General features: G+C 45.6%; 2 protein-coding genes across 2 annotated transcripts in view; both read right to left on the reverse strand.

Annotated features, from left to right (window-relative positions):
* DNAH10 (dynein axonemal heavy chain 10) overlaps window positions 1-17,417 on the reverse strand; it is a 148,662-nt gene extending 131,245 nt beyond the window's left edge. The window contains exons 1-6 of the mRNA XM_024758684.1: window positions 17,179-17,417; window positions 13,555-13,626; window positions 9,748-9,848; window positions 8,519-8,627; window positions 4,159-4,274; window positions 426-639 (exon numbers count right to left, since the gene is read on the reverse strand). Coding sequence (XP_024614452.1) covers window positions 426-639; window positions 4,159-4,274; window positions 8,519-8,627; window positions 9,748-9,848; window positions 13,555-13,626; window positions 17,179-17,392 — 826 coding nt within the window. The 5' untranslated portion in view covers window positions 17,393-17,417. The remainder of the gene's footprint in view (window positions 1-425; window positions 640-4,158; window positions 4,275-8,518; window positions 8,628-9,747; window positions 9,849-13,554; window positions 13,627-17,178) is intronic.
* Window positions 17,418-20,348: 2,931 nt separating this feature from the next.
* ATP6V0A2 (ATPase H+ transporting V0 subunit a2) overlaps window positions 20,349-22,614 on the reverse strand; it is a 36,447-nt gene continuing 34,181 nt past the window's right edge. Inside the window, exons 19-20 of the mRNA XM_024758584.1 lie at window positions 22,153-22,324; window positions 20,349-21,503 (exon numbers count right to left, since the gene is read on the reverse strand). Coding sequence (XP_024614352.1) covers window positions 21,404-21,503; window positions 22,153-22,324 — 272 coding nt within the window. The 3' untranslated portion in view covers window positions 20,349-21,403. The remainder of the gene's footprint in view (window positions 21,504-22,152; window positions 22,325-22,614) is intronic.

The raw sequence follows: 22,614 nt of genomic DNA on the forward strand, positions 1-22,614 counted from the left end.
GTCCATCATTCTCCCTGCCCAAAATGCCCTTGCTCCCCAACTCCACCTACTCCAATGCCTTGCTCATCCTTTCAGATGAGGTCAAATGCTGCCTCCTTCAGGAAGTCCTCTTTGATTCCCCCACCACTTCTCCAATATGGTCTCACTCTTCCAAGCCCTAAAGACCCTAATATCTCTCTTCAAGCTCCTTATTCTTGCCATAGTTCTTTGGGCACCGGATTATAAGATCCTTGAGGACAAGGATTCATCATTCTTCATTCCTCTTTGTGTTTCTTACAATGTCCAGCTTGGTGTCTTTCATATCACGAGCAGGTAAACAAGAACGATCATAAATTAAAACAATAAAAAAACCCTCCTGAACTCTAAAATTCTTCTTAAAGTAAACGTATCCTGCTTAACTAAGGAGGAGAAAAATAAAGCCTTACCTTCAAGTTGCTGCATTGTTCTTTGAATATTACTTGCAAATTTCTGGATGTTCATTAAAAATTCATCCCGTATTAATTGAATGCTGTGATATTCTACTGCCTCCCCAGGCATGCTAAGTAGGTCTATGTCGTACTCAGAGTCCAAGACTTCTCCAGATGTGAATCCCAGGCTCGCATCCTTGTGCTGACCGAAGGACAAGGCTGGCAAGAAAACCTGAAAAGCCAAGTTTACGAATCAAATCATTTGTACCATTTTTTTAGATTCCACGTATAAGCGATATCATATGGTATTTGTCTTTCTCTGTCTGACTTACTTCGCTCAGTATGACAATTCTTCGGTCCATCCGTGTTGCTGCAAATGGCATCATTTCGTTCTTTTTTATGGTTGAGTACAAATGAACTTATTTACAAAACAGAAATAGAGTCACCGATGTAGAAAACAAACTTACGGTTACCAGGGGAGAAAGCAGAGGGAGGAGGGATAAATTGGGAGATTGGGATTGACATATACACACTACTCTATATAAAATAGATAACTAATAAGGACCTACTGTATAACACAGGGAGGAACTCTTCTCAATACTCTGTAATGACCTATATGAGAAAAGAATCTAAAGGAGTAGATACATGTGTATGTATAACCGAGTCACTGTGCGGTACAGCAGACTAACGCAACACGGTAAATCAACTATACTGTAATATAAATTTTTTAAATAAGAAGCAAATCACACGTCATATTCAATAATTCATGCACTTAAGTTGCCTCTGGCTTTGAATATGCGATAATAGAAAGTAACAATACAGTGACAAAGTGAACTACTCCAGCCCAGAGCACAGATCTAAAGAAAGAGAAGTTATATTTGACTGAGAATGGCCCAAGGGTAAAGAGTTTGAACCAAGCCTGAGGTGACTACCCGGAAGATCATACTGTATTTCTTTAGCTGCCGCCAGCCACAGGGCAGCTGAGTTAGAAACTATGGCACAGGGAAGCGAGAACTGTGTGTTAACCCATCAGCTAAGCTCCAAGTTTGTGTGAAGGTGAAAACAAAGAAGATACTGAGCACGCCGTCTTTGGGAAATTCAGTTGACAGAAGCATGAATTTATGAAATCACTTGAATACAATTACATAACTTACCCTCACATAGAAAGTGATGTACAAATGCCCACAGGTTGGTTGGCTTCTTTGTTTGTTTGGTGGGTTGGCTGATTGGGCTGGGGTTTGATTTTTAGTTTTGCCCGTTTTTCTTAAAATCTGATACGTCTTTTAAGACTCTTTTAATCTACATGTACTTCCAACTTATTGAAGAACCCAGAATGTTCTGAGTCTCCCAGCTTGGATTTTGCTGACTGCACACTCACGGTAGAACTCAACAAGCTCCTCTTGTCTTTTCCTGCAAATTGGCAGCTGGGTCCAGAGACTGGCTCAGAATCCCTTTGCCAAGACTATTGGTGTTTCTTCTATCAGGAGACAAATAATGTTTGGTTTTTCTCTCTTTTGGGGGGGTTGTTTTTTTGGTTTTGGGGGGTTTTTTGGCCACCCAATGAGGCATGCAGGATCTTAGTTCCCCAACCAGGGATCGAAACTGTGCCCCCTGCAGTGGAAATGCAGAGTCCTAACCACTGGACCGCCAAGGAAGTCCTCTCTCTTCCTTTTTTTCTTTTTTTTGATTTTAGCATCCATTGATGTTCAATACCTAGATCCTTCAACACACTGAGAGCTGCACTACTGAAGGAGTCTCATTCTAAACTTTCTTTTCTTAAGAGCTGAAATGCTTTTATAAAGAGACACTTCTCTTATCTACTATTTGATTATCCAGTTCATATAGAGAAGGCAGAATAAATGGTTAGAGCCTTCCCTTTATTTGCCCAATTTTCAAAAATAATAAATTGGCCCCCTATCATCCTGCCCCCTAGTTTCCCTCTCATCTCATTCTCCTCCTTCTATATTCTCTCCCTTGGTTGTTTCATCCAGTCCCTTGGCTTGACACCATGTCAGTGGCTCCCGTTTTGCAAAGGATCTCTCTGGTTGGCATGTGGAGAATATAGTGTAGGGGCAAAAGCAGAAGCTGGGAAATCTATCAGGAGCCAACTGCAATAGTCCCAGCAAAAGACAACATTGAGGTCTTCCTGGCCACCCTATCCAAAATTTCAAAAGCCCTACTTTTACCACCTGCCAACATTTCCTAACCCCCTTCCCGGCTTCATCTTTCTCCTGAACTCCTGTCACTATCTAACACACTGTATATTTTCTCATTGATCTTGTTTAACGTAAACCTTCCTGACTAGGATGTAAGGTCTGTGAGGCACAGACCTTGACTGTGTTAATTACTGCTATAGAATACAGTAAATGCTCAATAAATATTTCTGGACGAACCCCTTGAGCTCTCCCCTGAGCTCCAGACTTATACATCCTGCTGCACACCTCAACTTGGATGTCTAGGAGGCATCTCAAGCTTAACATGTGCAAAATAGAGTTCTGGGGTTTTCCTCCAGATCCCTCTACCCCACACCCCCATCTCAGTAATGACCCCCAAATCTCCCTGCTTGTTCAAACACAAATCCTAGGAATCATTCTGGATGCTCTTTTCCTAAACCTCCATATCCAAGTCATCAGCAAGTCCTGTTGGCTCCATGCCCAACATATTTTTTTTTTTTTTTTTTTCTTTTGCGGTACGCGGGCCTCTCACTGTTGTGGCCTCTCCCGTTGCGGAGCACAGGCTCCGGACGCGCAGGCTCAGCGGCCATGGCTCACGGGCCCAGCCGCTCCGCGGCGTGTGGGATCTTCCCGGACCGGGGCACGAACCCACGTCCTCTGCATCGGCAGGCGGACTCTCAACCACTGCGCCACCAGGGAAGCCCCCCAACATATTCTTGATGCTGTCTGCTTCCCGCTCCCTCCCCTGATTGAACTCCGGAGCCTAAACAACCATCATCCACCACTTGGACGTTTCCACGGCCTGCTATTAGGTCTACGGGTCCCATACACTCTTGCCCCTGCATATGTTGTTCACACAACAGCCAGAAGAAAAATGCAAACCAGATCATTTTATTCCCGTGCTTCAAACCTACCTTCCTTTCCAAACTCCCCTCACTACTCTCCAGCTGCACTGGTCATCCTTCTGTGTCTGGAGCAAGCTAAGTCTGCTCCTGCCTCAGGACCTTTGCATGTGCTGTTTTCTCTGCCCAGGATGCTCTTCCTGCAGATCCTCACATTTGATGCCTTCACCTCATCCCCCCTCAATTCAATGCCACTTCCTCAGAGGGAAGGGGTCTTTCCTGACCACCTCAGTCCCACCCCATTACATATCCTTAATAACTTATCATTAGTGAATAAGGCTGCTTATGGGCTATTTTATTGGTTGTCTATAAAGAAAGCTCTGATGTCACCTCCCCAGCAAGGTCGTCCCTTACCACCACCCCCTGCACACACACACATGCATGCACACACGTATGAACAGGTCATTTCTATCACATTACTAGGGTTTATTTTCCTAATGCCACCTGTCACTACCTGATATTTTCCAGCTTATGTGTTGGTGTTTGGCGTCCTTCCCCCAGGATAACCTCCCATAGCACAGGGCTCTCATCTGTCCTGCTCACTGCTCCACTGTCCTCAGGGGCCATGACAGCACCTAGAATCTAAGAGCTGCTGATCACTTCTGTGTGGAATCAATGAATTAGATGGCCTTACTCTTAAACAGTGCTGAGATTCTTTTTTCCATCCGTACTTACCTGACATATAATATCCTTCAGGAGACCAAGCACATGTGAATTTATAATTCCATACTCCAGTGTTTGGGGCATAATTTCCACAGCTTCCTTCATGTCTGTCGCCTCAGAGATGGTCTCTAAACAGGAACAGATTTGGGGAATGAAATGAGGAGGGAAGTGGACACAGATGACATTTCCAAGCGTACGGGAACCAGCTCCTCCTTCACAAGTAACTACAAAGGAATGTTCCAGGCACAGGTCAGGATATGCGCTCATTGAGAAAGAAATACATGCTGAGGGTCGTGCTGTGGTTCAGAGGTTCACATAGCAGCACCCAGGAGCCACACACATGAGCTGATCTAGTTGGAGTGTCTACAGCTGAACAAGGATAGAAACACTTTGGATTTTCTAGAAAGTTTCTTGGGCTCCTTGCTTGCTCTGTCTCCCCACTCCCAGCCATGCCTCCCCAATTCATCACCAAAGTACCTTTCAAGTCACGGGCTTTTTGGGGTTTTTTTTTGTTGTTTTTTTCTTTATTTTTTGGCCACACCGCACAGCTTGCAGGACCTTAGTTCTCCGACCAGGGATCAAACCCGGGCCCCGGCAGTGAGAGCACCGAGTCCTAACCACTGGACCACCAGGGAATTCCCAAGTCATGGGGTTTTAAAAGACAAGTTTGGGAACAGTCTACCTCTCGGCCAGGTTTTCTTTGATGTGCACTCCCTCCCTCCCCATCTCCCCACCGGCCCCCTGATCAAAAAATCAGTCAGCACCAATCAGCTCGGTAGACACTTTAAAGGTCCCTTGGACCCATCTCTCAATCTAACTGGGAAACACAGCAAACATATCAACTGCAATTATTTCACAAGCTTCAGTCTACATGCCTTTCCCAGCATCTGTGTAGACGCGCACTCTTCTTTGCCTAATAGGTTTCGTTCTATCAGATGCTTCTTTACTGAAATAAATTTACTTAAAGGGAAACTGTAAAAACTAAGTATGAAAGAAGAAAAAAAGCTTGACATCAGTGAAAGATAACTGTAAAAAAAATATGATGAGCGTAAACAGTAATAAAGTCGGGGTAAATGCCGTTCCCGCCCTGCCCAAAGCTGGTTATTGCTGTTACAGTAAGTCCCCTACATACGAACCTTCAGGTGGAGAATTTTCAAAGGTGCGAACGTGCATCTGGTTCCAGCAAGGAACCGGAACCTGTGCCATCAGCGTCAGGCGTGAGTGACATTGCAGCTCGCCCTCCGTCCCCTATTGCTGACGATCCTTCAGCTCTACCATCTCCCACCCCCCGCCCTCCTCCAACAGTCAGTAACTCTTCCTGCCTGTTCCCTCGATGCCAGCCCCTGAGGCCAGCTGTTGTACTGGACTACTGTGCTTTTCAAGGGACTGTGCTGTAGGATTAACACTGCTTTCTTTATTCTTTGTGTCTGTTACGTGTTATTTGCGTGAAAAGTATTATAAACCTATTACAGTGCAGTGCTATACAGCCAATCGTGTTAGTTGGGTGCCTAGGCTCACCTTGTTGGACTTACGAACCAGCCGGACGTACGAACGCGCTCTCAGAACGGAACTCATTCGTATGTAGGGGACTTACTGTATTGGGTTGTGATTACTGTTAAAAGGGAAGCACTGGGCTTCCCTGGTGGCGCAGTGGTTAAGAATCCGCCTGCCAATGCAGGAGACATGGATTCGATCCCTGGTCCAGGAAGATCCCACATGCCGCGGAGCAGCTAAGCCCCTGTGCCACAACTACTGAACACCGTACGCCTAGAGCCCGTGCTCCGCAACAAGAGAAGCCACTGCAATGAGAAGCCCGCACACCGCAACGAAGAGTAGCCCCCGCTCACCACAACTAGAGAAAGCCCACGCACAGCAACAAAGACCCAGTGCAGCCAAAAATAAATAAGTAAATACATTTTAAAAAGGGAAACACTGAGCTGAGATTGGCCCCTCCCCAGACAAGAACTGTAACGGGAGTAGCTGTTTAATACTGAGCCTCTATCTGTCATCTTTCTTCTTATTCCCACTCCCTTGGGAAGAACGAATTACAGAAGCTCAGAGCTTAGCGGTGAGGTCGTGATCCAAAGGGCCATTAAAGTTCAAAAACGGAAAAGAAAAGCAACAGAATGTTTGTTCTAGAATTTAGGGTATGCTATGCACAGGTTGGGAGGTAGAGGCAACGGCAGAAGACATGGGGGAAGCGCAGTCAGAGAGAGCGGAGAGTCAGCCTGGATGGAATACGGCAAGAGGAAGAGCAAAGGGTCAGAAGAGACCAGAGAACAATCACTTGGGCAGTGCAGTGGGAATGCACAGCGGGAACATCCAGCCAAGAAGTTACCCTGAAGGATGAACTTGGCTTCTGAGTGGCACCTCCGTCTAAAATCACACAGCCGAGGGAAGAGATATGGGAACATATGTATATGTATAACTGATTCACTTTGTTATAAAGCAGAAACTAACACACCATTGTAAAGCAATTATACTCCAATAAAGATGTAAAAAAAATAAAATAAAATCACACAGCCGGGACTTCCCTGGCGGTCCAGTGGTTAAGACCGGGCTTGCAATGCAGGGGGTGCAGATTCGATCCCTGGTCGGGGAGTTAAGATCCCACCTGCCACGAGGCACAGCCAAAACATTAAAAAAAAAAAGAAATAAAATAAAATCACACAGCAACGTGGAGAAAGCCCACCAAAACTCATCTTATAGCTCAGGGTGACGTCATTTTGAATCTTCCTCTAATTGTTATAAGTAGAACTAAGATGACATCAATACAGTCAGTTCTCATTGTTTGCAGTAGTTATGTTCTATGAAGTCACCATGAACACAGAATTAGTGGATGCTGAGCCATTGTTCCTACAGGAAGTATGGGTCTAGGTTCCTGTGAACCTCTGGTCACAACATTTTCATCTACCATCAATATAAGCAGACCTCGGGGATACCGTGGTTTCGATTCCAGATCACAGCACAATAAAGCAAATCTCGCGATAAAGCGAGTCACATGGATTTTTTGGTCTCCCAGTGCAAAAGTGTGTTTACACTATGCTGTAGTCTATTAACTGTGCAATAGCATTATGTCTAAAAAAAACAGTGTATATACCTTAATCTAAAAATACTTTATTGCTGGGAATTCCCTGGCGGTCCAGTGGTGAGGGCTCCGCGCTTCCACTGCAGGGGGCACGGGTTTGATCCCTGGTCGGGGAACTACGATGCCACATGCCGTGTGGCACGGCCAAAAATGAAAGAAAAGACAAACTTTATTGCTAAAAAATGCTAACCATCGTCTGAGCCTTCAGTGCATCCTAGGAGTAACTTCAAAGATCACTGATCACAGATCACCATCGCGAATATAATAAATAATGAAAAAGTTTGAAATATTGAGAGAATCACCAAAATGGGACACAGAGACATAAAGTGAGCAAATACCGTTGGAAAAACGGGCCCGATAGACTTGCTCCACACAGGGTTGCCACCAACCTTCAGTTTGTAAAAAAAAAAAAAAAATGCAGTATCTGTGAAGCGCGATAAAATGAGGTCTGCCTTATATAACCTTCCTTATGTGTGTTTCCGTTTAAAGACAACTTATTTAACATCACTGTTGATTCACTAACATTGAACTCATGGCCAACAGCACCATCACTTACGTCTGAATGAAGCTTACGTTAACATACGAGTTTTCTCTGCCAGGCACATCACAGCCTTCCTGTTCTCTGAGCACCAGCCAGCGCTTCAGCACCTTCCTTGGGGACATTTTAAACAGCGAAATCACCCCAAAACCCCCCAAAATTAGAAAACTGTGGTACTAAACAGAGCACGATAAAGACACTTGTTTATAGCATTCAATGAAATAAGAAGGCAGTGCACGGCCTTGCCCGACCTCAGCTGGGTCCATGAGTGTTGGGTGACTCAAATTTTCCCCACTCTGTATGTGTCCTTAAATGACCATGAAAGCATCGAAATACTGATTGGGAGTTACAAAAATTTTGAGTGAGTCGGTGAAGTTGCAAATATGGAATCCGTGAATAATGAGGATTGACAGTACTGATAAAAAAGCTATCTTCTCGGGCTTCCCTGGTGGCGCAGTGGTTGAGAGTCTGCCTGCCGATGCAGGGGACACGGGTTCGTGCCCCGGTCCGGGAAGATCCCACATGCCGCGGAGCGGCTGGGCCCGTGACCCATGGCCGCTGAGCCTGCGCGTCCGGAGTCTGTGCTCCGCAACGGGAGAGGCCACAGCAGTGAGAGGCCCGTGTAACGCAAAAAAAAAAAAAAAAGCTATCTTCTCAAGGACATGTAAAAATTAAAGAGTCTCAGACATATACACACGCACATGCATGCACACCCACACTCACACACGCTCGTGCTGGAAAGATACCTTTTGTATTTCTGAGAAAATATACCACATTCTGGTTCAGAAACTCCTCAGGAACAGGAGTACGAAGCACATGGAGATATGTCTTTTCCACGATTTGCTTAACAGTTTTCTGAAACACGGGGAACAAAAAAGTCATGTGGAGATACAACCGTACATCCAAATCACCTAATATTCACGTACACCTGAGCTCTCCACTCCACGCACTGCTGAACTCATTTCCCAGCAGACCACACACATGAGCTGAAATTCACCCAGACGCTGAACTCTAAGCCTGACTCTTTCACCAACCGGCCACTGCAGCTACACTTGAATAAAGTGACCTGAGAAATGTCCGGATCGAGCTTTTCTGGGCCACAAATTGCAACAAACCTGTTCTGAATTCAGGTATTTTGTGGGGAGGCATATTCACAGAGCAGCTGAACCTAATTGCATTTAGCACGGCTCAGGCCAATGTCTACATCCTAACGTTACGCTCCCTCCCTGGGATTTGTGCAGTAAATGGTTAACGCAGCAGGCCTGGGTTGTCCAAACCCTGCACATTCCAACGGTTCTCAAGACTAGCCCAGAACCAGCTCCCGGGTGACAACCTCTAAGCGTTTGGAACATCCTGGCTGATCTGAGCATCTCTGTATACCCGGGGCCTTGGGTCATGCTGCAGAGTTTATACTGACAACGTGATTTATGCTGAATGCCTGTTTTTGTTTGCCTGGGGCCCTGGGTCACACCACATCAGTTTGTCCTCTGGGGCGGCCAGGGGGCACTGCAGACTAACTGTGGGCACTTCACACCTACGTGCTTGACCCCCAGTAAAAACCCTGGACACCAAGGCTTGGGTGAGCACCCCCTGATTGGCACAATGTCCTACGTGTTGCCACACATGGCTCCTGCGAGAATGAATGCTGTCCTTGAAGCCCCACTTGAAAAGGACAACTTGTGCCTATTTTCTCCCGGACTCTGCCCTTGTGTGCCTTGTTCTCTGTTGATACTCATCTGCATCCTTTCCCTGAAATAAACTATAACCATGAGTATAAAAGCCTTCCTGGGTCCTGTGAGTCATTGTGGCAAATCATTCAATCCGAGGGTGATCTCGGGGACCCCCAGACACAGGATTCTATCATCTCCACTCCAATGCAATACGTTCCTTGTATGAGCTGTGGCGGTTACCCAGACTCATCCGAGGGCGTGAAATTCCCATTACCCCACCCAAGAGGAGAAAGAGCCGTGCGTACTTTGACATGGAGGTTCTCTACCCTCTCTTGGTCCATTTCTTCATCCTCTAGGCCGGTGGAAGGCTGAGGTACGGAATACGTTCTCAGCTGCAAATTCTTAGCTGCAAAACATGATTCAGTGCGTGAGATGAAATACTTGGAAAATGAGGTTTCCTGCTGTCAAGACCAGACCTGCATCTTGGACGACAGCATGTTTCATTCAGTTGGCGTGTTATCAAAAAGCTGAATGTCCATTTTTTACAAACGAATCCTACTGAAGCCTTGACTTCCATTACCATTAGGAGAGTGGTGCTGCAGTTTTGATAGGTCTTCCGTCGGAAATTTAACATGTGCGTGTGTGCATGTGTGTGTGTGTGTGTGCGCGCGTGTTCCAGCTACAGGGTCCAATGAGTGACTTCTCTGAGATTTTTACTTAAAAGGGGGGGGTTATCCTTAGGATGAGACTTAGAGTTAACGTGTTAGCATCTACTCCTTTTTCACTATAAAACTTGGAACTGATGGGGGATGGAAAGAAAAGTAATCTAAATAAAATGAACGTATGTACGCCTTGCAAGTCTACGGTTATCGATGTGGACTGGAAACCTCACAGCCTGCCAGGAACAGCCCTGAGAGCTGCTGACGAAGCCTGCAGAGAAGGGGGAGCTTTCCCGAACTGTGTGGGTCTTCCTTCGAAAGGCACTGGACAAAGTCAGTGCGACTCTGGAATCAAATCAACGCGTGGGGTCGGAATCCTCTCTGCAATGGGTTTTCTCATCCATCAACTGGGACAATAACATCTACTGGGTCAGACTCAGGAGGACTCGATTATAGGTTGGCTGAGTGTCGGGCATGCTGGCTGGCAGAGGAAACAGTCTGCGGCCGGGAGAAGCAGCATTATTACAGCAACAGCCTGGACTCAAAACTACACTGATGAGTGCACTCAATGCCACCGAGCTGTATGCTTAGAAATGGTTAAAATGGTATTTCATGTTACATGTGTTTTACCATGATAAAAAGAAAAAAGAAAAACATACACTTGGAAGGAACGTTAATTTGCTGTGTCAGAGAAGAGTTTCCTGACCTTTTCCTCAAGCAGCCTCCTCTCTCCCAAGTCTTTCCTGATCACGGATTTATTGGTGCCAAAGCAGGAAGCCATCAGTAACCATGGCTGTGGCCCTCATGACCACCGTCTGTCTTATCAAAATCCAACCTAGACAAGTCTCAGTAAGAATGGATGGTCAGGCTTCCCTGGTGGCGCAGTGGCTGAGAGTCTGCCTGCCGATGTAGGGGACGCGGGTTTGTGCCCCGGTCCGGGAAGATCCCACATGCCGCGGAGCGGCTGGGCCCGTGAGCCATAGCCGCTGAGACTGCGCGTCCGGAGCCTGTGCTCCGCAACGGGAGAGGCCACAACAGTGAGAGGCCCATGTACCGCAAAAAAAAAAAAAAAAACAATGGATGGTCTGTATTTCTAAACCTGTAGTTCTCCCTCTCCCCTCCCCCAATCTTTACTAGGGAGGGGATTATTTTGTGGTTAAAAATAAATTCTTCTGAAAAAACTAAGATGACTATAGGAAACACTGCACATCGCCCCAATCCTTTTTCCCCTCTGGTTTTCAAATACTCAGGATCTTGGTAAAGTGCGGTGTCTAACCCACAGCTTCTGCTGTTGTAAGTGAAGGTGAGTTACGGGAGAAAGGGGGCTGTTTAGCTCTGCTGGTGACGTGATGGTCCGGAGCAGGGTTTCAATCTCAGCACTTCCGGCACTTGGGGCTGGATCATTCTGTGTGGTAGGGCCAGACCTGAGCATCGTAGGACATTTGGCAGCATCCCTGGCCTCAACCCATGAGATGCCAGAAGCCCCTGCCCTCTAGTTGTGACAACCAAAAATGTCTCCAGACATCACCAGAGGCCCCTGGGGGCCAAAATCACCCCTGGTTGAGAACGCAGCCCAGGGCCAATGCAGGTAGCCACGGCTGCTTCATCACTACAGGAAAGTAACTCAAAGCCTGCAGGGGACCGAGTGTCACGGCCCAGCCAGGAGTGTCACAGCAAGCTCTCTAATGTAGACATTTCAATTCCTTAGCAGCAAAAGCCTTGACTCGCGCCTCTGATTCGCCCAAAGAGATGGCATCTGTAGCTGGCACAGTGGCAGCCTTCTCTACACAGCCCACACTGTGCACTCTTGGCTGAGCTGTCGGAGACACTGCCGTACAAGCCTGGGTGTTTTTATGTTATGTGCTGTTCTGCGTGGAAGAGTGCCACCCCCCCGCCCTGAATTCGTGTCCACCCAGAACCTCAGAATGTGACCGTATTTGGAAGCGGTGTCTTTGCAGATATAATTAGTTGAGATGAGGTCTGATAAAAGAAACGTTCACATATTGAGATACAGAGAAGAGAAGTCATTCTGGCTTCTACGTGAGTTCACTTGGATTTGATGCTAATTTAAATAGCTTGTATGTGGCCTATCAGACCGACATTGTACATCTGCTTTAATTATTAAAGAAAAGGGCGCACTGACCAGAAGTAAGGAATGTCCACGTGGAAAATAAAGACTATAGAGTTACAGATGTAGAAAATAAACGTATGGTTACCGGGGGGGTGAGGGAGGGAGGGATAAACTGGGAGACTGGGATTGACACATACACACTACTATATATAAAACAGATAACTCATAAGGACCTGCTGTAGAGCACAGGGAACTCGACTCAATACTCTGCAATGGCCTATAGGGGAAAAGAATCTAAAAAAGAGTGGATATACGTGTTTGTATAACAGATTAACTTTGCTGTACAGCAGAAACTAACACGACATTGTAAATCAATTATACCCCAATAAAAAAATTTTTTTTAATAAATAAAAAATAAAGATTAAATGCCTCCCTTCCTGGGACACCAATGCTGGTCCTCCCTTGATAATACAACTCCCTTCCCAGGTGCCAAGGCCTTGCTGTATGTGCTGTGCATGTACGTGCTGCTCTGTTGTTTTTTTTGTTTGTTTTTTGAAACCTTGAAGAAAGGTTTCCTGACTTGTTTAATGTTCTTTGTTCTGACAGGATATAAAACTGTGCTGAAAACCCTGCTTCTCCAGAGCAGCTTCTCAGAGTAACCTGAGAAGCTGGCCCCCAGGCCGCAGTCCTCAGTTTGGCTCGAATAAAAATCTTTTCTATTCTTATTATTGATTGTTTATTATTTTCGTCAACAGGTCATAGTGGAGAGGGTGGTCCCTGAATCCAATGACTGGTGTTGTTATGAGAGAAAGGAGGTGATTCAAACACACACACACACACACACACACACACACACTATATAAAAACACATACACATATATACACACACAAACATACACACACACATGTATACACACAAATACACACGTACACATGCGTGCACATACACATACATGCATACACACGCGCACACACATACACACACACACACACACACACACACACACGGCAGAAAGCCATGTGACGACAGAGGCATAGATTGGAGGGATGTGTCTACAAGCCAAGGAACATCAAGGAAGCCTACAGCCACCAGAAACTGGGAAAGGCCAGGAAGGATCCGGCCCCAGGGCCTGCCCACACCTTGATTTTGAACTTGTAGCCTCCGGCACTCCTTCAAGGCAGTGCTGTTGTTCTAAGCCACCCAGTCTGTGGTCCTTGGTTATGGCAGCGTCAGGTAGTTAATAATGAACCTATGCACACCCAGCACTTTCTCCTTGTACTTCTTACCAAGTCGCAGCTTCACAAAAGTAAAAAGCAGGAACTGATTCTTGTCTGGGCACGCGGGCCCCTCTCCCCAGTGCCGCTCACCCCCAATTCCAGACCTGATGCTCTATCCACCGACTGGGTCTCTTCTTCCTCTTCTTCCTCCTCAGACAGGCCAGGAATCTCGCCGTCTTTATAGCCACATAAAGCAAAAGAAACAAAAAAAACGTAATTGTTCCACTGCTTTCCTTGGCACTGAGGGTTGGTCCATGGCCCCGGGAGAGTCGTGCCTATTACAGTCGGCTGGAGGAGGTCATCGAGAAGACAGGACCGCTGCCCGACCTGCAAGCTGACCCCGGGCAATCGGAGGCCCCTTGCCCCTGCCCTGTCCTGGGGATGTCCACCCTGCCCACCATGCCCACCGTGGAAGCCATTTCAAGAATGCACCTGGAGAGATCAGGTGTGGCTGAGACTGCCAGACAGTGTGGGTGCCTGAACCCCGGGGAAGGCCTCTCTATAAACTCTTAGATGCCGGCGGGCGGGCAGTGATCTCGGCCAGCCACGCCCAAGACCGCCACCTACTGGTCCGGAGTGGCTGGCTGCCTCTTTCTCTGGTCTCTCCTTGCCCTCCGTCGTATGGGGGTGCTTTGCGAACCAACACACAGTCCCACAGAAACATCCCAGTTACTGGAAACAGCCTTAAGGGACATGAAAGAAAGATTTGTGCAAATTCCCCATGAGATGAAGGACAGAGGATGATCACATAGTTACAAGCACCCCGAAGAAATATAAATGACCGTCGTGCATAAAAAAAGAGGCTCAACCCCACTGATTATGATACAAATGTACATGAGAACGAGGAAGTGCATCCACCTTTCATCTATGGGGTTGGCAAAAACTTTAACGATAATACCGATTGTTGGCAAGGATGTTGGCAAACGGACACCTCATCACCGTTGCCAGGTGTGGAGTGGGAGGGCCATTCTAGAGAGCAGTTTGGCAGGACCCATCCAAACCGTAAATGCACACACCCGCCAAGCCCACAGTTCCACTTTTAGAAATCTCTCCCACGAAATACCGAAAGAGTACAAAGGTAGACGCACATTGTGACGTGTGTAAAATAAAATACTGTGGAAAGATAAATGTCCATTCGTTAGGGAATGGATAAATAAGATATGGTACATCTATAAAGTTACATAGATCTATAGGTACTGACATGAAAAATTCTGCAAGATATCTTTGAGGGAGGACCAGTCACAACATACTATATAAAGAGTGATCTTATTTATGATTTCAGGAACTCTATATATATATATCTACATATTATCATTATATACATACCATTATCTGGAAAGATATAAATGATGATAGATAGATAGATAGATAGACAGATAGATCTGAGAAGAGATCTGGCAGGATATACACCAAACTACCACTAGTGGTTACCTACAGGAATGGGAACAGGGCTGAGGGAAGAGTGAAGGATTATTTTTTCACTTTTTATTTTCTGTGTTTCTAAATTCTGTGTTATGTGAATTTTTAAGAGAACATCTTTCAGTGATACTTACTGGAAGTAAGTATTAATTACTTAATACCGTGTAATTTTTAAATTACTGTGTAAGTTTGCAATTTCTAAAAGTTACTGTGTAAAAATGTAAGCAAGTTATCAAGTGATATGGACAGGATGGTTCCATTTTGTTATTTCAAGAAACAACACATGCTTAGCTATTAGAACAGCATCTTGGACTAGCTGTTGCTGGTCTAGACACCCCTCTTTCCTCAAGACCACCCTGCCAGCATCTGTCTCCAAACTAGGAGCAGAGAGAAGTCTTGACCAGGAGAGAGGCAGAAATAGAGAGAAAAGAGGGATGAAGGGACATGCATTGACCCCACTCCAGGTCCTCTGGACAAACCAGAGACCCCATAAAGGATCCAATAAAACTGACCAAGGGTCTTTGTGAGTCTGCAGGCTTAATAAGCACAGGGTGGGTGACAACTTGAAACCCAGAGCTGGGGAGGAGGTCCCGTCTCCCCACCTCTGCCCAGAACCCAAGCCCCAACACTCAACACCATACTAGTGCCCCCAGGAGCAGTAGCTTTGAGTTTCTGGGGACGGCATCCTCAGCAGGGAATACATTGCCATTCTCAAGATGTGATGACAGTGAGAAGACCCAGAAAAGGAGGGGAAGAACGTTGGGGTGGGCTGAGGGGTGGGTTAGAGACAGACCAGAAACAGACATAGTGCTCGGGGCATTTCCGAGGACGCTTTGGAGGAATTAAGCAGGAGGACCCTTGGAAGTGAGACTAAATTCTCCTTTCACATAGAACAGGGGCATCCTGCCAGGAGACACTGGGCTGAACATGTGGTAGTATACACAGCACAGAAAACAGCCACGAACTATTAACAGAAGCCCTCAGAGGTCACAAGAAGTCCAAGTTGCATTCATTTCTTAGGGTCTCGATATATATATATATGTTCAAGTATACAAAATCAGGGTTACTGAAATATGGTACATGTAAAAGTCAATCCTGTTAGTGTATCTTTGTATCCAGAATTTCACCTGGTGATCATGAGAGTCTAAATTCAAGGTCCTATTATAATGTAACATCCAGGTCCAAAGGTCTTCCGGGGAAGGGAGGGGGGGATAGAGTTAGATTCCAAATGTTACAAGGGTCATCTCTCTGGGTGTCATTTGCAATTTGTTATTGTTTGTTTATGGGCTTGGATTTTTCTACAGTGAAAGGTGTATTATTTTGTGCAAAGAATGTACATTTAAAATAAATGTGCCTATGACCTTTTAAGAAAAAAAAACTTCTGCCTGGCTCTGCCATCCCACCCTGTGAAAGGTCCTGTAGGGGATCCAGAAGCCTCGTGAAGATGTGACACTAGCACAGGAGACTGACATTGATGGGACACATCACACAAACCCGGTCCGTGACAGCTGCACTGACACTGGTGTTCCTACTGGGAGAGAACTTGTGTGTCTCTCAATCTCCTTTCTGAGTGTCTCCTGCTCTCTGTCCTGTCTCCCCCTCCCCCCACCCCAGGCCGTCTCTGTGTCCGTGGGCTGGACCGGCCACCTCCACAGAAGGTTCTGGGCATAAGTCACTGTCATTATTTTTATTTAAAATGCTAAATTGTTCAACATAAACGTTTAAATCTACTGTAATCTTTTTAAATTGTTTTGGTGTTACTTTACAATAGCACGTCGGGAGCCTGGGAAGATAGGAAGGGGCACTCTTCTCCACCTCTGGGAGACCCTGTCACCATCTGAGAGAGTGAGGATGAACTGACCCTCTCAGCCCCTGGGCCATTTCTCTATCCGTCTATGACACGTCATTGGACAGCGACACATATTCTTCTGAGTCTTTACTACGGGACCTGTGTGGATGAGCTAGTTAACCCTCTCTGTGCCACAGCTTGCTCATCTGTAAAATGGGATAACAATACACCCACTTCATGGGATCAATAGCTGATATGCGCGTTTGGAACTGTACCTGGCACAGAGCAAGCGCTAAATGAGTGTTTGTTGTGATTATTCATTCAAGGTCTGACTTTCCAAGTGGGCTTGTCCAGTTCACCCAGTGCCTGGACTGTGCCTGCACACGGTGGGCGACAATAAGCATTTGCGGACTGCACGTGAGGCCAAGAGCGGGGTGGGCGCGGGTCTGCAGTCCCCGCGGTGGTGAGGTGGGGAACGGGGCAGGAGGGGGCGCGGCGGGAGGGCGGCCGCGGGGCTCACCGATCTCCACCTCCACTTCCTCGGGCACCACCTTGCGGTAGAAGAAGAGAGTCGAGGCGCCCTCCTCGTCGCTGGTCTGGTTGAGGAAGTACAGGATGAGGTCCTCGACCTCGCCGTCGTTGCGGTTCAGCAACTCCTCGAAGAGCTGGGGGTCTGTGATGCCGAAGGCGGTGTACACTCGGTCACGCATCCACAGCACCCGTAGGTCGTCCATGGCGCCGCAGAGCCGGCAGCACCGGGCTCAGGGAGTGTAGCGCCGGGCAGGCGTCTGTGGTAACGGCGCCCCTAGCAACGGGCGCCCCGGCAACGGCCGCCGCGGGCACGCGGCCCCACGGTCCCCGGGCGCCCCTGCCTGCACCCCGACCCCGCGCTCTCAGAGGCGCGAAGCGGGACCCGGGAGGGTGGCGCGGAGCCCCTGGGGAGGGGCCGCGGCGCCCCAGCCTGTGCGCGGCGGAGGGCCGGGGCTCTTCCCCCGGTTGGGCGCCCCCTTCCTCCTGGGAGGACCGAGATGAGCTGGACAGCCGCACGCAAGCCCCGGGGACGGAAAGACGTGTAGGAAGGCAGCCGACTGCAGACCTGGAGGTGCGCCACGATCCTTATAAGTGCTGCATGCGCAAGGCCTCCTGTGATTCTTAACCGCCACGGCGTCTGGGACTGTCCTGCCCGCTTTGTCGATAAGGAAACAGTGGCAAGATACGTGACAGACAAGGTCACGGTATCTCGGAGGTGGTAGAGGCAAAGTTGGACGCGAGGCAAAAGGACTATAGTCTGAGCCCTCGGGTCGCTATGGATCAAAGGGCGTCAGAAGAGCAAATACACAGCGAAGATTCCCAAGAAGGGGCAAGCTCCTTCCGGTGTACCAGGATCAGGGAAGGGGGAGCCCCAAGAAGGGACACTGGCTACAGAGTAGGAGAAGCCGAGCTCTTCAGCTCTGTAGCCAATCCAAAGCATAATAAAGCAAAACACCCATGTTTCAAAAATAGAGATAAATTTATTTTTCATTAATAAAGGGAAGTTCAATACTGATAGGAAGATGCAAATGTGTCCCTTCATACACTGTGGTTCTTTAACTTGTTCAGTCGTTTTCCCTCACTGAGCCCCTAGATTACTGGGCTGACCCTAAGAACCTAGTCTTCTTATTGGATTTTCCCATCAAGGAACAGGTAGAATATTCTAAGTATTTCTTAAAATTCTAAACCAAAGTTCAGCATCATTGGCCTGGCTGTTGGAAAATTACTACTCCGACCTGTCTTATTTTCATCATCTTGAATAAGATTTCTTAATAACCTTGCTGGAGATATACCAGATGGCATGCAAGCAAACCTGGCTTTAAATTTTTAGTAAAGTTGTTTTTAAATGCAGACTGCAGAACAGTTGAAGTTATTTTTATTTCTGTTTTCCAAAATGAATCAGGCCCTAAAGTGTCTGAATTTTTAATTCGTAAACATAAGTTACCTATCCTATAGTCTACGCCTTATTAAACTGCTGCAGAATGAAAATTCAGATCAGAATGTTGTTATAAAATACCCATTCCAGAAGTGAGGACAGAGTGGCACTCAGTGAAAGGCGAGTCCCCTCAAAGTCCTAGCCGCAATAAGCTGCCAGGCCACGGGCTCAGCATAACCCCCATCAAACCCCCTCTGCACTCCTTAACTCAGCACAATCACATCACCACGAGGACCTTCTTCACCTTTGCAGGCCGAAAGCAAACTCTATTTTTCTGCAGAAATCCCTTGGATTTCTATTTTAGGATGCACACCTGAATGAAAACCGGAAGACGTGGCAGTCGTGACTTCGTGTTAGGAAAATAAACGGGTCAACTTAGCATCATCCAGACAACTGAGCATTCTTCCTCTGGATGCTTGCTATCAAGGGCATGAAGTTATGTCTTAAAAACTGTACACATAATAGTTCTACCAAACAGCTTAACAAACAAAACAGAGCAACTGCTCTGGTAACACGACACTGGAACCAGCAGCTTTATATTAACAAAGACAATTTACCTTGGTGCCTAAAAGACACCATCAAACTGTAATTCTAGAGAGTTCTTTCACAAAAATTAGGACTGACAGTCCGTCTTTTATACCATTATGTTCTATAGTACTACGTAGGTTTCAGTTGAAAAGTGACTCTTCACCCTCTGTTCTATGCCCTGAGAGAGGCGTTCACTGGAATTAAAAAGTGACCCCCGTGACAACTGCCAATGGGGACAGAAAAGAATTCTAGCAGATCCTGTACGTCTCTTGTTTACTAGTCAGTTAACTAGTCAGTTTACTAGTCAGTTAAAATGGTGGGTTTCCTAAGAATGAATTAGTTACCATCTTGGAGTAAAATAATAAAAATAAGAACTTGTGAGGGACACATTTGAAACCTGGAAGGCATTATTCAGATTTCATATTCACCCAAAAGAAGTGTCCAAGTGCCTTTCTGAAGAGACTTCACGTTGACAGCAGTATCATTTTTTTTTTTTTTTTGCGGTACACGGGCCTCTCACTGTTGTGGCCTCTCCCGTTGCGGGGCACAGGCTCCGGATGCGCAGGCTCAGCGGCCATGGCTCACGGGCCCAGCCGCTCCGCGGCATGTGGGATCCTCCCAGACCGGGACACGAACCCGCGTCCCCTGCATCGGCAGGTGGACTCTCAACCACTGCGCCACCAGGGAAGCCCAGCAGTATCATTTTTAAGAGTTTCATCAGCATCATTTTATGTTTGATATTATGAGGGACAGCATCTCATATGAGAGGAGTAGCATGGAATCTTTACTACAATTTAAAAGGTTCAGGGCTTCCCTGCTCAGGCGCAGTGGTTGAGAGTCCGCCTGCCCATGCAGGGGACGCAGGTTCGTGTCCCGGTCCAACAGTTATGTCATGATGTTCAATTCATGCCTCTCAGCAAATAGGCCTTGAAATTACCTGAAAAGATACGCTTAAATTCAGGGCTACCATGATCTTAACTTGTAATGAAAACACCAAACTCTCTACCACCAGCCAAGGTGAAGGAGACAAGCGGGCCTCTTCATGTGAGTTACTCAAAATGTTAAGAAAGCGAAAATACTGCAGGTTTCTTTTTGAAAATAATTATCTAAAATCAGTTACAGTAAAATATGAAAAACGAACATAATTTACAAGAATACAGGACAGATCAAAATGTTCAACAGGACTGACTCAAATGTCAAGTGAAAAGATGAATTTAATCTGAAGATTATATACATTAATGGCTTAGTAAGAATTGGTTTTCAACTGATCTAAATAGTTTTTAAAAGTTTAACTCTAAATGCCTTTATTAGACATTTATTTCGAATTAGTCTGAAACGGAATCATTATAATTATGCTATTCTCAAGGACAGGTGCAACCTCTTCATGGTAAAATACCTTAATTTACATTTTATTATAAAAATATACAAAATCCCACTTCTTACCTTTCCTTCACTCAGAATAAACCCCTTTTGGTTCAGGGACATCAGCCAAGCTGGTCACTAAGTTCGAATCATATCCATATTACATCGTCTACAGTCACACTGGATTTTAAGGCTCAGTACACAGTTTATCTTCCCAAACATACAATTATCATAATTGGTTTTATGTAAGGATAACAAGATAAGAGTCTTTAAAAAAATATACAAGTGGGATAACCATTTGTTGTATGTTATTTTATCCCATTTTCTCCAATTATTAAAACAAGACAAAATCGTAGAAACAATTCTACTGGTAATTCTAGATAGCATACGATAAAAAAAGTTTGCATACTTTTAACCAAGCAAAATAAATGTGAATCTTTTGATTAACCATCATTGAATTTTTTTAAAAACTACTTAACTTCAGCTGTTGGAAAATATTATCTGACAACTTCAGGTGACAGAATAACTCTAGTTTTTTTTTAAATAAGTTGAAAAGGAATCAAGTATTTAAGACCATTTTCAATTAGCCATTCAAAATTGGCTTCTCTCCCCCAAGCCTATATTTTTAAAAATAACTTTAACATAACTTTTGGCATTAACTTATATTTGCTCATCATAAAAACTGAAAGAAATTTATATATCTGAAATTGAGAAACTTTACAAAATTATTTAACATATGAGGAAGAGGTATATCTTACAGAATCATTTGGCTATCTCATAAGGCAGTTAATGAAGATGGAATTTTTCCTATCATCAATTTAACATAAGGAAATTCTACAACATGATAATTCTCCTTAAATCTGAAAGCTTGTTGGATACGGCAATATGATCATGCCATGTCGTCACTAAACTTCGAAGAAAGTAATCTGAGTGAGAAAGGAACAAATTTGGTGCCTGCACCAACGTAGAATTTGTTCTGAAATTCTACCCTAAAAAAACAAAACAAAACAAAACAAAACCATGTATTAATGAAAGATTCTGAATAACACTTGCTACATTCCTTAAAACAACATTTATAAGATAAAAAAGAAAAAAGTTCCTGTGCTTCTGAAGTTGCTTCATTGCATACATGCTCTTGGCACAAATACTTTTGCTTAGATAAAATACACACACACGCCGGCCCTTTGCTGGCTTTCTCATGAAGAAAATGCTGACACCTCACGTCACCTCCCACCCTATGGACATACACATGAGCACTAGGAACCTCTCTCACCCCAGTAACTGGATACACAGACAAGTAATCTGATATACACTGTAAAACATTAAGAAATATGGTTTACAATAAGATAAAGCAACCTGTCAGACCCAAAGTGAATCGAAAGTATGAAATACACAAAATTATTCAGCAAGCGTAAACTTGCTTTTATGTGTCGGCGACAAAAGCTCAGAAACAAAATACAATTTTAACTCAGGGGATCAGAATACAGATCCCAATCCCGGGAAGGGGAGAAGTAGCCTAAATAATATATGTATAAGTATACATATCACTGGAACTGTTACACATATATGTACGTACTGGGGGAGTAGGGTGTTAGATTTTTGTTAAGTAACAGTTCCAAAGCTAAATTCCAAACTCACCAGTGGAGGCGGATGGCGTGAAGAAATGCAGAAAGCCCTTCCATGATCAAAAGGATGAAAATGGTCAAAACCGCAAAGAGAGCGATGACCGGGAGAAGCAGCAAGACCCCGTAGGTCGTGTCTACGCGGAGGCCGACCCGCATCAGCATGGCCCACAGCACGTCAGATAGCTCTGCAAGGCAAGCATTTTGCAAAGTTAACTTCTGTTCACCTTCAGTGAGTCACTTCAATTAGCTAGTTAGACTGGGTTTCCTTCTGAAACAATTTTGAATTGTTATCCCTAAAATAAATACACACCCATATAAGACAGACGTAATCGGCTTCCCACGTAAAAGTTAACCAGCAACTTGATCATCTCAAACACGGAGGAAGACTTGACATTCCAGAGAAATCAGAGCCCTGCCTGCCTGCCAGTGAGAGATCCTGACCCAAACAGGGGTCCGGCTGGCTCTGTCCCAACGC

Source organism: Neophocaena asiaeorientalis, unplaced genomic scaffold (genome assembly GCF_003031525.2).
Source record: "Neophocaena asiaeorientalis asiaeorientalis breed wild unplaced genomic scaffold, Neophocaena_asiaeorientalis_V1.1 scaffold77, whole genome shotgun sequence".
Lineage (NCBI taxonomy): Eukaryota > Metazoa > Chordata > Mammalia > Artiodactyla > Phocoenidae > Neophocaena > Neophocaena asiaeorientalis.